The 16,180-nt window shown below is 35.2% G+C and overlaps 1 protein-coding gene across 1 annotated transcript; it reads left to right on the top strand.

Moving 5' to 3' along the window:
* The first annotated feature begins 11,660 nt into the window (after nucleotides 1–11,660).
* LOC110701930 (TBC1 domain family member 2A-like) lies at nucleotides 11,661–16,123 on the top strand. The gene is made up of 7 exons (XM_021879540.1): nucleotides 11,661–13,033; nucleotides 14,211–14,327; nucleotides 14,668–14,846; nucleotides 14,938–15,031; nucleotides 15,127–15,204; nucleotides 15,353–15,454; nucleotides 15,773–16,123. Exons 1-7 carry the CDS (start codon nucleotides 12,557–12,559, stop codon nucleotides 15,899–15,901), a joined length of 1,176 nt encoding a protein of 391 aa, XP_021735232.1. The 5' UTR covers nucleotides 11,661–12,556; the 3' UTR covers nucleotides 15,902–16,123.
* Nucleotides 16,124–16,180: the final 57 nt, after the last annotated feature.

The following is a 16,180-nucleotide window of genomic DNA, read 5'->3' as shown; positions in this document are numbered from 1 at the left end:
TAATGAAAGGTTAAGCCGTAAGTTTATACAATTCTACATGGTATCGGAGCCTTGGTTTTTTTTCTCTCTGTAAACATCAATAATGGCCGTCGGGGATGACACATCTCCTCCACCGGCACCTACAAAAATTGAATCAAACTCCCCTTTCTACCTTGGACCGCAAGATCGGCCCGGGGATTACATCACCTCACAACGTCTAAAATTGGACAATTTTCACGATTGGTCTCATGCCGTGCGACTTGCTCTTTGCTCTCGCCGGAAATTTGGTTTTCTTGATGGTAGTATCACCACCTTCGAGCCGCCATGTACGAAGGATGATTGGGTAACAATTCAATGTATGTTAGTTTCTTGGCTCATGAACACAATCGATCCCGAGGTAAAATCTATGCTTTCACATTATGATAATGCTAAGAAATTGTGGGATGATTTACATGAGCGTTTTTGTCTCGTTAATGGCCCTAGAATTCAACAGATTAAATTTGAAATTAATAGATGTGAGCAATTGAAAAACATGACAGTTGCGGTTTATTATAGTAAATTAGCGGTTTTGTGGGATGAACTTGATAGATTGGAACCCCTAATTTCTTGTAATTGTGGGAAGTGCTCTTGTAATGTTGGGAAGCAACACGCACAGCGGCGTGATGGGGATCGTCTCCAACAATTTTTGCTCGGTTTGTACTCTGATTATTATGCTGCTTTGCGTTCTACATTGCTCTTGCAAGATCCCTTGCCCTCTTTGAACAGAGCATACCAACAGGTTTCACAGGAGGAGAATGTTAGAGGGATTTCTCGTACAAAGGAGGATCCTGCTCCTGCTCTCGGGTTCGCTGTACGAACTGCTGCAGGGAGGGGTCGTGCAGGTGGCGCCGGTGGTTCTGACAGGCAGCTGCCAGTGTGTGACAAGTGTAAGAAAGTGGGTCATGAAACCGTGAAGTGTTGGTCCGATAAAATTTGTTCTTACTGTAAAAAACGAGGCCATGAAGAAAACCGCTGTTATGACAAACATGGCTGGCCGGAGGGTGCTGCTGGCAGCCAGGGGGGGCCACCCGCAGCTAGTCGTGGTCGGGGAGCTCCGGTGAAGGCTAATGCAGTTTCGGGTGGTGGCTCGAAGTCGGAGGATACAAGTTCTTTTGCTTCGGGTCGTTTATTCTCTAGTGAACAATGGAAGGCAATTACGGGATTGATGGGTAATGCTACAATTTCTGATAATCGTTTGAGTGGTAAGTTTGATGACACCTCTTGGATTATTGATACAGGAGCTACACATCACGTAACTGGAGAAAAATATTGGCTTTTTGACACAAAAAGCTTCGAGTGCCCGGTTGGTTTGCCCAATGGAGACACGGTGTCGTCGTCTCTTATTGGCTCTGTTTGTTTATCGGACAAGATTACTCTCACCGGAGTACTCTATGTCCCTAATTTGAGTTGTAACTTGATTTCTGTTTCGCAACTCAACGATGACCTTAATTGTACTGTCCAATTTAACCCTTATATTTGTGCTATACAGGACCACACGAAGGAGCTGATTGGAACGGGGACTAGGAGAGACGGATTGTATTACTTTAGCAAAATGGATTCGGTGCATCATGTGAGCGCTGCAAATTCAGAGTTGGAGTTGTGGCATCGTCGTATGGGTCATCCTTCTGAGAGGGTAGTTAAGTTGCTTCCCACAGTTAGTAATAAAGCTTGGTTAAATAAAGGATGTGAAGTATGTATGCGTGCTAAGCATCCTAGAGATAGTTTTCCTTTGAGTGACAATAAAGCATCTAGAATTTTTGAAAAGATACATTGTGATTTGTGGGGTCCGTATAGACATGTTTCGTCATGCGGTGCTCGTTATTTTTTGACAATAGTTGATGATTACTCTAGAGCCGTTTGGATTTATTTACTGAATGATAAAACGGAGGTTTTCCGTAAGTTCTTGATGTTTGTTGCTATGGTGGAAAGACAATTTTCTCAAACCATAAAAATTGTGCAAAGTGATAATGGTACGGAGTTTAATTGTTTGCATGATTTTTTTGATACTACGGGTATTATTTTCCAGACCTCTTGTGTGGGTACTCCGCAACAAAACGGGAGGGTTGAGAGAAAACATAAGCATCTTTTGTCTGTTGGGAGAGCTTTGAGATTCCAGGCAAACTTACCTATTTATTTTTGGGGTGAGTGTGTACTTGCCGCGGCTCACCTAATTAATCGTACTCCTACTCCATTGCTACAAAATAAAACTCCATTCGAAATCCTATTTGATAAACCCCCTATGCTTGGTGCCATTCGTACCTTTGGGTGTTTATGTTTTGCTCATAATCAGAAAACTAATGGAGATAAGTTTGCTAGTAGAAGTCGGAAGTGTGTTTTTGTGGGCTATCCTTTTGGGAAGAAAGGGTGGCGTTTGTATGACCTTGACTCCAAAGTTTTTTTTGTGTCTCGGGATGTTAAATTTTTTGAGGATGTGTTTCCGTTTGCTACTCCGGTCAGTGTTAACATTGAGCCTAATGACTTTGATTCTCAATATGCTATTCACGATGATTTTGTTGAGTTTGAGGAGTGTGATGGCAGTGTGGAACGTGATATGCCCAATGGTGTCCTTGAGGGCAGATATTTGGGTGACCATGACCCTGCGAGTGCATCTACGGCAGACCACCAAGGTCTTGCTTCAGCTCACCCGCAGGAGGAGGCTGTGGGCGCGGGTTCTTCAGCACAGCAGTCCATCAGCCGTGATGAAAATGGCAGTACAGGGGCAGCAGATCAGCAGCCCTTGGGGCGAGGTTTTCGGGACAAAATTCCCTCGGTTCGTCTTCGTGATTTTGTGACTCACTCAGTTTTTGCTAAAAATCCGTCTCCCTCCATTCCGTCTTCCAATACTCCTTCAGGTACTCCTTATCCTTTAGCACATTATATAAATTGTGACAAGTTTTCTGTGAATTATTGTAAGTTTATGGCAGCTATTGTTGGTGGTCATGATCCGAAATCTTTTAGAGAGGCCATGAAACATGAAGGTTGGAGACAATCTATGCAGGAAGAAATTAGAGCCTTGGAAGATAACGGCACTTGGACCTTAGAGCACCTTCCTCCTGGCAAACGTGCTCTAGGGAGTCAATGGGTGTATAAGACAAAGTATTTCTCTACTGGTGATATTGAACGACTTAAATCTCGTTTGGTCGTTTTTGGTAATCATCAGCAGGAAGGCATAGATTATGGTGAAACGTTTGCTCCAGTTGCAAAGATGACCACGGTTCGGGCTTTTCTTGCAATTGCAGCATCAAAGAACTGGGAACTCCATCAAATGGATGTGCATAATGCTTTCTTGCACGGTGATCTTGCTGAGGAGGTATACATGAAATTACCTCCCGGGTTTGAAGGTGCAGATCCTTCATTAGTGTGTCGCTTGAGGAAGTCCTTGTATGGGTTGAAACAAGCACCGAGGTGTTGGTTTGCAAAGCTAACAACGGCTTTGAAAGGGTACGGCTTCATTCAATCTTACTCTGATTATTCTCTTTTTACATATACTAAAGGCACAGTTCAGATTAATGTCTTAGTATATGTTGATGATCTTATTATTTCTGGTAATCATTCCGCTGCACTTGTTGGTTTCAAGGCGTATCTCAGTGATTGTTTCAAAATGAAGGACCTAGGTCCTTTGAAATATTTTTTGGGGATAGAAGTTGCTCGTAGTGCTTCAGGTTTATTTTTATGTCAACGGAAATATACGTTGGATATTATTTCTGAAGCAGGTTTATTAGGGGCAAAGCCGAGTGGTTTTCCCATGGAGCAAAACCACAAGCTCGGTCGTGCCACAGGTGAGCTTCTTGCGGATCCGGAAATGTATCGTAGGCTTGTTGGTCGTTTGATTTACCTTGGGGTAACTAGACCAGATTTAGCATACTCCGTTCATATCTTGTCTCAGTTTATGCAAGCGCCACGCATTGAGCATTGGGATGCAGCTCTTCGTGTTGTTCGTTATTTGAAGGGTACCCCGGGTCAGGGTATCTTGTTGAGTGCTACTAGTGATCTCACCTTGGAAGGTTGGTGTGATTCGGATTGGGCGGCCTGTCCCCTAACTCGTCGTTCTGTCACAGGTTGGTTGGTGTTTTTGGGGCATTCGCCTATCTCTTGGAAGACTAAGAAGCAACCAACTGTGGCGACATCTTCTTCAGATGCCGAATATAGGGCAATGTCTGCAGCCACTTGTGAGCTCAAGTGGCTTAAGGGTTTGTTGTTGAGTTTGGGTGTGCAACATCCTCAGGCGATCAAGTTATTTTGTGACAGTCAATCTGCTTTGCACATCGCAAAGAATCCGGTCTTTCATGAGAGGACCAAACATATTGAAGTGGATTGTCACTTTGTTCGAGATGCGATTGTTGAAGGCTTGATTTCTCCATCTTATGTTCCTACAACTTCTCAATTGGCCGACATTTTCACGAAGGCTCTTGGGAAGTCACAGTTTCACCATCTTTTGTCCAAGTTGGGCACTCATGACCCTAGTGCTCCAACTTGAGGGGGGGTATTGCGGATATATTTTGTGTGATATATTTTGTGGAATATTTGGTATTATCTTTCATATTGTTTCCTAATTTCTAGTAACCTAATTAAGGTATCTCTAGGAATTAGCATTGTATATATATGTTTTGCTCCAATTAATGAAAGGTTAAGCCGTAAGTTTATACAATTCTACATTTCTTCATAGTACGTGAAAACCCATTAAATTATAATTAAGATTATTAATTACAAGTGTATAAAAAAACCATATAGTTGATTCATTTCATATGGGGTCATTTAATCACCCCTTTAAAATCATTGACTCTTTTGCTTAAATAAAAAATAATATATGTGAGAGAAAATTAAACAACATACTAAGCAAGTAGTACGTGTGAAACAAAAAGTCCATCTTCTTCAATTTTTTCCTTACATTCATGCTTAGGAAACAACAATAATACCAACATTAACGGGAAAACTTTCGTCTTCATCTTCTTGGGAAACACCTTTTCATCTTCTAAATATTAATTACATCTTCTTTGTCTTAATTCTTTTTTATTATTTATATATGTAATAATAATAACTCATTCAAGTTATTTCTTTTTTCGACTTTTCAAGGGTTCCTTTATATCTTATGTAAAGAGTGTATAGCACAAACAAATTTTTATAGGTTATGTGGTGTTGATATTATTACTTATGAAGATGAAGAAAAAGAAGGAAAAGGTCGAACCGGAGAGGATCCTGATCCGTTTTTATGCACACACGCATTGCGTGTGTGCATGTTAAAGGAGGACATGGTGGCTCGTAAATTGGGGGAGATTATTGTTGCTTTTCATCCTACGGAAACTTGATCGTTTTTTCGAGTTTCGGCCGCGGCGGCGTACATGGGAAAGCCAGGCATTGCTCTTCATGTTCTCCTTTGTTTCTAATTTTTTTCAAATTTTTTTCCTTATCCATCTATCGTGTAGTTTATTTTGCAAAAAGATTTAAATGTATTTTTTCTATGGTTGATTTTGATTTATATTTTTCTTATCCATCTATCATGTAGATTTTTTTTTTTTAATAATTATATTTTTGTTAAGAAATAGTATTGGTTTTTAAAAAGTGGTGTCCTTCTTAAGAAGTACTCCATAGGTACTCTTTTTTTTTTGGATGAGAAAATAGGACAATAATATTAGTTGTAACTTGTAACATTGATCGGATACCGACTTTTTTTTTTTTTTTTTTTTTTATATAATTAACACAATGTTTATTGAAATAAAGACATTGCTGGTTTTCCCTACTTTCAATTATTTTGTAACAATTGTACCTTATCATTTCATTCAATTCTTCCTTTCCAATAATGTTTTTGCATTGGTATGAATTGTACAACCATTCGATTTTTTTTTCTTTTCATAGTATATCGTTTAGTGAGCATAAAGAGTATCTATGCTGAGTTGTTGACGAGATTTAATCTTAGGTAGTGTTTGTTAAATTGTTATAATAATACTCAAAATTTAAGCCAACTAAAATACTCGTAGTTGGCTTTAACGATGACTATGGTAATAACTAATACGGATCCTTTTTTTTAAATAGTAATAAGGATCCTTTTGCTAAAGGTTGTTAATTTTTTTTTTTCCTTTTATGGAAAAATAAGCATCTGGGTAGAGTTTGGCCATGGAGGAATTGAACCTTAGATAGAAAATAACCATTATCAAGTTTTTTAATTTTTTTGCTAATATTGAGATCTGATTTAATGCTCATTAATTTTGCACTTGTATTCTTTACCTTAAAAAAATAATATTCGAGTATTATTTATCACAACTTGAATTTAGCTACCGTGTATGGCAGATTGGCAGGTAGGGCAAGTACTAAGGAAAATAAGAAAAGACACCTTAACCACCTGAAGAACATTTTCATTGTTGTTGCAAATTGAGAATAGGATTTTATTTCTTCATGTTTGGTACAAATGTAGAAATGCAAAACATTGATGATTTTATATTATTATTCTTATCTAGATTTAATATATATTCAGGTCAATAAATATAAATATGAAAGAAAAGTACTTTATCATTATTCTTTAGAGGTGTTTATGGGTGGTTAACCGTACTGAAAGTATTTGGTCTTTTTGTAAATCATAATTAGGTCCTTACAGTTTTTTGGTCCAATATTTACGGGTTAAATACGAGTTGAGAAGGTTTATTTACAACAAAAATCCCCAATCATCGAGAAACTTACCAAGTGAGCTAACACTTTGTTGGTTTGACATACTGACGTGTGAGTGTATGAAATTTTTTATTTTTTTATTTATTTTGTTGGGTAAGGAGAAAAACCCTGATCGTAGCTCAACCCTCACGGTTTTTTTGGTTCGGTATTTGCGGGTCAGTCACTTTGAGAGTGAGGGGAAAGGGTAAAGGATCCCTATTCTCAAAGTGTTTTTAGTGGGAATTGAATCCCCAACCTTAAGATTAAGAAGGTGATAATCTTAACTTGGTTTTATTTTTAGACACCTTTGCAAAAGACCTAAAAAAAAAAGGTGAGTGTATGAAAATGGGTTGATACAAATTGCAAAGAGTACGAAAATGAATCCATTATTGAGTAGTTTCTAACTTCCTACTTTTGACTTTGCTGCTTAATTGTATTGGGCTAATTGGCTATAAAGTACGACCTATTTCTTTAGTCTCTTGGGCCAGTCCAAAACAATAAATTTAAGACTAATTAAATCTGTTAATTAACATACAAACTATAATGCCTCTTGAGGTCATATCCCAGAATGATTAACCAACTTGAATATTGAATATAAAATACTACCTCCGTTTCATATTATGTGCAATAAAGAAATATTTTATAATCCCTTCGTTCTTATTTGTTAGTCACTTATTTCATTTTGGTGTTCCAAAATGTTAAAAGTTAGTCACATTTGCTTTTTTCAAGTACCATTGATATAATTTTTTTTTACCAAAATTCTCTGAAATTTGCTAAAAACCAAAAATATTTGTGCAAATTTAACTTTTTCATGTAAATTTTGCTTTACCATGTAGTTTAATTACTTTCTCTCTACTTTTATGCATACCCGATGTAATTTTATTTTTTCAATGTACTGTTGCTACTTCTTATTCATGTTTATTAATTCCCGTAAAATTGCCCAAAAGTGACTATCAAATAGGGACAGAGGGATTATCTAACAAATAATACCCCTTTGTTGCACATAGGGCGTGTTCGGCGTTAGCTTTTGAGTAGCTTTTAGTGGTTTGACCAAGTCAAACCACTACTCAACAAAAAATGTGAGTGTTTGGCAAAATAGTGGTTAGGGTAGCTTTTAGTGGTGGAGGTAGCTTTTGTGAAAAGTTAGAAACATTAGCTTTTGAAATTAGAGGTAGCTTTTCAAGTAGTTGTTGAAAATTTAATCTATAGTTTTAAAAATAAAATATTGATTTTTATATGTAACAGCTAGTCAACCACTACTTTACCGAACACTCATATCTAAATTATTTATCTTCACAGCTAACAGCTTGTTGACAGCTAACAGCTACCTACACAGCTAACAGCTACCTCCACAACTAACAGCTACCTCCACAGCTACAGCTACCTTCACAGCTATATTTTGCCGAACACGCCCATAATAAGAAACGGAGGTAATATATTTTCAGGTTTTTCGTTAGTTAATTTTTAATTTTTGTCAAATAGTGTGTGTAAAAAAAAAAAAAAATATTCCATCCGTTTTTAAATACTTGCTCCACTTTCTTTTTTTTTTTTTCCGGCCGTTTTTAAATACTTGCTCCATTTCCTTGTTTGGAAATCTTTTACAATATTTAATTAATTTTTCTCACCTAGTGGACCCAGCATATTATACTGCGTATTCTATTAATTTCATATTTTCTATACTCCAATTCTCTCGACTACTTTGATTCATTTTTCTCGTGGACCCAACATAACTCATACTTCGTATTATATTAATTTCATATTTTTAATTCCAATTCTCTCAACTACTTTTGCTTTTTATAATTTTTTATTCTTCCCCTTACCCCAATACCTCCATTTTTTATTATTTTCTCCAAATTAACCTAAAAATCCGCTCATGGAGAAATGAAGCAAGTAATTAAAAATAGTTGAAAAAAGAAAAATAGAGCAAGTATTTAAAAACGAAGAAAGTATTATCTTTTTCATTTTCTTGGTACCCGCAAAATCAACCCAAAAGAGTTATTCTTTCCGGGACGGAGGAAATATAATATAATCCCTCGATTTCAAATTAGGTTAGACACTTTGACTGACAAGTTTAGCAGTTTAGGAGATAAATTTCCTAATAATCAAATCTCGTTTGCTACTCATTTAACTTATCACCTAGCTTAGTGGCACAATTTTAGTACTCTTTTTTCAAGTATAACCCAAAACATATTTTCTATCTTTATTGCTCTTCAAAGTTATGTTGAAAAAATAAAAGTTGTTCCTTTCCTTCAACCAAGCATGTCTAACACTTCCACTAAACTCCACCAAGTTATTGCCAAAAACAACGCATGAAAACACCAAATTTCACATGTCAATGCCCAATTCAATTTCACCTAATCATATCGAATCTTCTCATCATTCTTTCTTAGATTGTGTAATTTTCAAGTCTTTTTCTTCCCTTAATTTCTTTAGGGTGTTCATTTCAATTTAGTCCATAAATGATAGTTGTGGTAGTGTGCCAATGAAGAGGCTTTGATAGCTAGCATTGATTACTAATAGTACTTCATGGAATGATGGAAACTTAGGATGAGAGTAAGTTAGTAACAAAATCTATCATTTATCAACTTTTTTGCACATGTGGGATATGCATGGCGATATTGGAAAATTGTGAATTGACATTGCTTCAAAGCTATAAATAGTTGGAATAAAGTAGGAATCTGCCAACAATTTCTAGACGTGTTATGTTCTTGAGTTAATATATCACAATTTTCAAGAAGGGTTTATAATTACAAGTGTTACTTAAATTGACTTGTGTCGTAATAGGTGATACAAAGTATTTACCGCGAATTATTTATCCGAATTATTCCTTGCCAGTTAAGCTAGTGGTACTTCTAAATGGAAAACTTTGATAAGTTGATGGTTGCCATTTGCATGATGCAAAGGCTCAAAGCTAAGATGAGCATCTTGGTTTTAGATGAAAAATGTATGACCACTATGTTGATAAAGTTTATGACCATAAACTTTTATAAGGATCGAATGAATAATTATAATGCATAGACATCGTATGCAATTCTTTTTGGCATTCTCCTTTTACATTATGCTTAATTATTCTAAGATCTTTTTGATATATTTGTGGAATCTTGGACCAAGTCCAAGAAAATACTTAAATAATTACAAGTAGATTGCAGTATTCCCAAGCTTTGTCTTGGTTGTACCAAGATACAGACGACGTAAGAGGAGGTAGTCTTACTTTAATTTATCTTTTTTTTTTTATTAGTATTATTTTTTTATTGTGAAATGGTCTAACTTTGCCACCAACTCGTGGGTTTTGCTTAATTAAAGTCATATGTTTCTTTTTTTTTTTTAAAAAAAAAATGTTTTCATAGATATTTATAACAACTATAATTTTTCTTGGATCGAAGAATAAATAACAAATTCATTTGTTAAAGTAGGAAAATAAATAATACTTCGTATTTTTTCTTATGGTTTATGACATGATTACTTTTGGTTGAAGAATGGAAGTGTGAAGCCGATGAAGTTGTTTATTATTGAAGTTTTTGTGCTTTGTTTGAATGCTATTGTTTCAAAATTGACTGATTTTGCAGTGTTTAAGTGCAACACGAGTATTATGTCATGTGTAGAATGAAATTTTTCGTAATTTATTGATTGTTTTGGTATAGACTATAGAATAAGTACTACTTTAAATATATTAGTAAAAAAAAAAAAAAAAAAAAACCATTATTATTTTTAAGAATATTTTTTTTGGTAGGTACACTACAAGTTCATTGTCTTGTAGGCCAACGTAAATAATTAAGAGGTATGTAATATGTCTTTTTTCATAAAAATTATAACATGAGATTTGATCTTGTTTTTTAGACATGTGCAATATATATGCTCTAAACTAACGACTAATAAAAAAAAAAAACCCTTTCTCATCCTTACATGTTACATATTGCTATGAAGATTGCTATGGATAGGATTATGCTTTTTTAAAAAAAAAAATTATTTATGAGTTTTAGTCTAAGCCTCTTAGCTAACATAAAAAATACAAAATAAATTACGGAGTAAAAAAAGGGGGGTAAATTAAATTTCCTAAAATAATTGAACTAACTCATCTCAACAACACAATCACCTTGATGGTGAAATTTTTGAAATTCACATCCTCTAATAATTTAAGTTTTCAATGACACTAATAATACTCGTTACGTTGGTATAAAGTATATTAAATGACATCGTTTAAATATCAACAAAAAATTGTGTTGATACCAACACAACTTATATTTCATGTGAGAAGTACTTTACTGGCTACTAGCCTACTAGTGATATCATCTAAGCACAATCTAATACCAATAAGCATTATTAGAGTTATAAGAGATTCAAGTTATTACATTAGTTGATGAGAATTTCATGAAATATCTAATGTTAAATGATGAAAACATTTAATTTATTGCTTATATAAGTTGTATACTACTTGTATGTAGAGGTGGCCATTGAGGTGGATTAATTTAGCCTACCCCATGTTTACTAGCTGGCAGAGCTTGAAGCAACTCTGACTTGGAAGCAATCAATTTGATCCACCTAATTGGCTAATTGGGTGGAGTCATAGGTTGAACTTGCTATTCGCCAACTTGGTTCAAATTGGCTTATATTCATACCGCTTAAGAGCTTTTATTTATTTTTTATTTTTTTATTTTTTTTAAAAAAAGTAGTTTTAACCGATCCAAATCAAGTTAAGAACCGACATTGTTTCAGCTTATGTTAAAGACTAACCTAATTCATACAATAGCCACCATCCTTAGGGCCTGTTCACATTGACTGAACTCAGCTGAACTGAACTGAATATTTTATAAGAGATGGAAATTATGAGCTGAGCTGAACTAAGCTCAGTTGAACTGAAAATAAACGTATGGGAACAGACCCTTAGTTGCACAAAAGTCATATAAAAAAACAGTAAAATAACACATAAATTGTGACATTGGCTTAAGAAAATCATTTACCTTACTAGTAAAACTTAAACATAATTATGTTTTGGCCAAATCTCATTAAAATCATATATTTTGTATCCTGTTAAAAATTATAATTAGTCCTCATTTCAAAAATACTAATGATGTCATCAAATAGCTCCCCCACCAAAAAATTCAAGCTTTCTCAAATCTCAACGTTTGAAATTCTTGTCCTAACATAAATTTTAATAAAAAATTATCATAATTTATCTCAAAAAAAAAAAAAAAAGGAAAAAAAGTAGTGAGCTGAAGGCTCCTCTAACAAGGGTGGTTGTCAAGAAAGATCGAAGCTGAATCTCCGTCGTGTACTCCTCACCTCTCTTTCTCTCTCCTCTCAATTCCCCGCATACTTCGCAGATTATCCTCTTCCTCTTATTATTACCCCCATTTTGCTCTTTTTCCTCTCAATTTTCTAGATTACACAAGGAAAAAAAATTAATAAAAATCCCACCTTTTTTCCTTGTTTAGTTCTATTATCATCTTTTTTTAATTACCCTTAATGAATTCCCCATTTTCTTGGGATTATTTTGAATAAATTTCCTTTATTTTGTTGTTGATATTTATTGCTGATTTTGTTTGTCTTTATTTGTTTTGTTGTTGTTAGAAGGCTGTTCATTTCATATCCAATCATTTGAAATTGTGGATAAAAAGGAAAGAATTGTACAGTAAATTTATTTTTTGGGGTCAATTTATCTGTTGTTAGATTGAATTTTGCCCATTTTTGTGTGTGATTAGATCTTCTAGGAACATTCTTCTTCAATTTTGAATTTTTATCAAGTTTTAAGGGACCAAGTTTAGGGGTTTTTTCTTATCTGGGTATTGGAAATTCAAGCATTTTAGCTCAAAATTTGAACCCTTTTATCAAATCTAAACATTTGTATCCTTGAATTTGAACATCTTTGATCAATTCAGAAAACCCCAGAAAGAAAAAAAAAATGTATGCTACAGAAAGCAAAAGAAATATGTCATTTGAGTACCAGGCACAAATAATCAATTATAGGCCTAGTCTTCATACAAGGAGGGCAAATTTGACAGTAAAATTTCAAGATATTTATGGGTTTTCAGTTGAAGGGAATGTTGATGATGTGAATGTGTTGAATGAGGTGAGAGAAAAAGTGAGGGAACAAGGAAGGGTTTGGTGGGCATTGGAAGCTAGCAAAGGTGCTAATTGGTACCTTCATACTCAAGTCTCATCAACCCTAAAAGCATCCCTTAAATTATCAGCTTTAGCTAATGCAATCACTTTGAAAAGGTTGATTAGGAAAGGGATTCCACCTGTTTTGAGGCCTAAGATCTGGTTTGCATTATCTGGTGCTGCTAAGAAGAAATCGACCGTGCCTGAGAGTTATTATGATGATCTTATTAAGGCGACCGAGGGCAAGGCCACGGCCGCTACCAAACAGATTGATCATGTGAGTTGAATTGGTTCTTTTTGGGCTGTGTTGATCAGTCTTACAGTTGGATTTTTTATTGTTATTGTTTATTTGCAGGGTGGATTTATTTTCTGTACATTGTAATCAAAATGTGTTGTTTTCTGTTGACTTTGATTTTGATTTTGATGTTAATATGTGTATTTAACTTTTTTAAGCATTATGCATTGTTCATAGCTGATTCTTTTAGTAAGGTTTTCTTATTTTTAATTTACAATCGTCATCAAATTAATGGACTAGTTGCTGGATGAGAACATGTGATTTCTTTGTACGGTATAATAGGTTAACTGTAGAATTTGCCTTATCGAGGTTTCTTTGTTTTGCACTTTGTCAAAGAAGACATGGACCAATCCATCTCCTTTCTCTTTTGTGTGTACTTCATGGTAATTGATGCCATGATGCATAGCATTCATTTGGTAAGATTTGTGTGATGATGTATCTTCACCCTAGTTATGTGTGATGAGCCATGGAAGGGGTAGTGGCATTCCAATGTGGTGAGGCATTCCTGTCATAGTTGGTGGTCATGAGGTTTTGTATGAGTTCTAGCTTGGTGAAGCTATAGATAGAATTTGATAGTCATGTTTATGGCATCACGCTATCACTTTAGTAATTTGCCTACAGATCTCAAATTTGGAGCTCAGTGGATTTTTGTTGATATCGCTTTTACTATAGTTGCAGTCTTGCAGTTCTGTCAGAGCAATTCAACTGATATAGAAGTGAAAGACAAGGGAACGGTTATCCTTGTGAACCCTTTTAATCCTCCAAATGCGTGCAAATCATGTACTAGTAGTTTGTAAATATGGTGGTGTAATTTTAGAGAAAATTAGTAACATCATTTTACAATTGTGATTTCATACATATATGTTGTTCACTCCCTCTAATAAGGGACAATATGAACTTAAAGTGCAGAGCCAAATAGTGTGGCTAGTAACTGGGTTGACAGCTTTCCTGTATGCACACATTACAAATTCATTGCATAACGGCGAATGAATTAGTATAGCAATTTAATTTTTTATATTTAATATCTCCTTGGCCATATATATGTCCATCGTCCATGGCAGGAAAATGGGAAATGTGGCTATGCATTTTGATTTGAGTATATGTTGGAATATGTGTAAATACTTTTGCAGAATTCATGAAGTCTCCTATATATTTGCAGGACTTGCCTCGGACTTTTCCTGGCCACCCTTGGTTGGATACACCTGAGGGCCATGCAGCACTCCGGCGTGTTCTTGTTGGGTACTCTTTTCGTGATTCTTATGTTGGTTACTGTCAGGTGATTCTATTATCTCATTTAATGTTGCAAAATAAGGGAATTGACATTATTAGTGCTGGTACACTTCATGTTTCTCTCATTTTCGTATCATTCAATGATTCTTCAATTGAAGAATTTAGGCTGATTTTAATATTGTTTGTATGATTGTATCAATCGTCATGATTCTTCAATTGAAGCATTGATGCTGATTTTAATATTGTTTGTATTATTGTATTAATTGTCATAAACATACAACATTCATTTCTACTCCCTCCACTCCTTTATATGACAGAAAGGTGTCTTGTACTTGTAGAACCGTACTCCTGCTCCACATATTAACCTAGTTCAATTGGTGTTTCAGGGTTTGAACTATGTTGCAGCATTACTATTACTCGTTATGAAAACAGAGGAAGATGCCTTTTGGATGCTAGCTGTCCTGTTGGAAAATGTGTTAGTCAGTGACTGTTATTCAAATAACTTATCTGGGTGCCATGTTGAGCAAAGAGTATTTCAGGATTTACTCACTCAAAAGTATCCGAGGTACTATTGTATTTCCATTAGAAATTGATTGCCCTATGATATCAACTGTTTTGATTGTTTTCATAAAAAAATTTGAAACAAAAAACTGCAGGATAGCTACTCATTTGGAAGCCTTAGAATTTGATGTCTCCCTTGTTGCCACTGAATGGTTCTTGTGCCTCTTTTCAAAAAGCTTACCTTCAGAGGTTTGATCAAATAATTTTATCTTGTCTATCTGTTTTTCAATATTTAAAGTTTGTTCCCCCTCATAACTGCTACTCTTCTGGAGTCCATTCCACAGACAACTATGCGGGTGTGGGATGTTCTATTTTACGAGGGAGCTAAAGTTTTGTTCCACGTAGCTTTGGCTATATTTAAGGTGAGTCTTTACTTATCCTCTGTGCTATTAATATCTTAGTCTTCCAATTTTTGTTTGTAGGTCAAATCTCTATGAATTAGACATGGTTAGAGTGAGTTTGCGACGATATGATGAACAGATTCTTATACAGTATACTATTTACTTGCAGATGAAAGAGGATGAGTTGCTTCTGAGCCATCATGTTGGTGATGTAATAAGCATATTGCATAAAACTACTCACCACATGTTTGACCCTGATGATTTATTGACGGTAAGCTGAAGTTCATACTGAATTTGCTTTTTGGAGTTGGCCATATCAGTTTTTAGCTTAAAATACTATGCTACTTAGATTCCTCATTTTACCTTAACCTGTGTTGGATCTTCAACACTCCAACATATGCATTGCCACTCATTTGGGACCAAAAGATAACAGGGAAATCTTACATAAAATAGGGATGACACTTTCTTGACTCGAGTACAAGAGTCCATGCAAATTAGTCACTTGTTCATCCTGGAGTGAGCTGTCAATTAATCTGCAATCATCTCCATTCAAAATTTTGGATCCTGATTACTGGGCTACTTTGTGCAGGTGGCTTTTGATAAAATTGGTTCTATGACCAACATAATATCAAAGCAGAGGAAAAAGCAGGAACCTGCTGTCATGAAAGAACTTGATCAGAGATTTAGACGGCTGAATTCCCTTAACGATGCAAGTTAACTATCCAGTTAGCCTGTAGACCTAAAGTGTAATTGTACATGCCCCAGGCATAACTGCAAGTGCAACTATGACCGGAGGCATTTTGATGTTTGTAATATACCGAGTACATTTTCTGCAGAATTGTAGTTACATATTTTGTAAATTAACAGAATGTAACAAAAAAAACTAATTAAATCCCTAAAGAGGGCTGCTTCTAATATATGCCCCTTATTGGCTTGTTCATTTCTCACTAAGAGCAGCAAAGACATAGGGAAACAAGATGGAAACAGTTTTTGTTCA

This window comes from Chenopodium quinoa, unplaced genomic scaffold (assembly GCF_001683475.1).
Source record: "Chenopodium quinoa cultivar QQ74 unplaced genomic scaffold, ASM168347v1, whole genome shotgun sequence".
In the NCBI taxonomy this organism is placed as follows: Eukaryota; Viridiplantae; Streptophyta; class Magnoliopsida; order Caryophyllales; family Amaranthaceae; genus Chenopodium; species Chenopodium quinoa.
This window is presented reverse-complemented; position numbering and strand designations above follow the sequence as displayed.

What these genes read in the sequence shown, in the direction of transcription:
- LOC110701930 (XM_021879540.1), top strand. Translation starts at nt 12,557, where the DNA reads ATGTATGCTACAGAAAGCAAAAGAAATATGTCATTTGAGTACCAGGCA. An exon ending in CAAAAAGCTTACCTTCAGAG is followed by an intron (nt 15,032 to 15,126) that starts GTTTGATCAAAT and finishes TCCATTCCACAG; the next exon opens with ACAACTATGCGGGTGTGGGA. An exon ending in TAGCTTTGGCTATATTTAAG is followed by an intron (nt 15,205 to 15,352) that starts GTGAGTCTTTAC and finishes ATTTACTTGCAG; the next exon opens with ATGAAAGAGGATGAGTTGCT.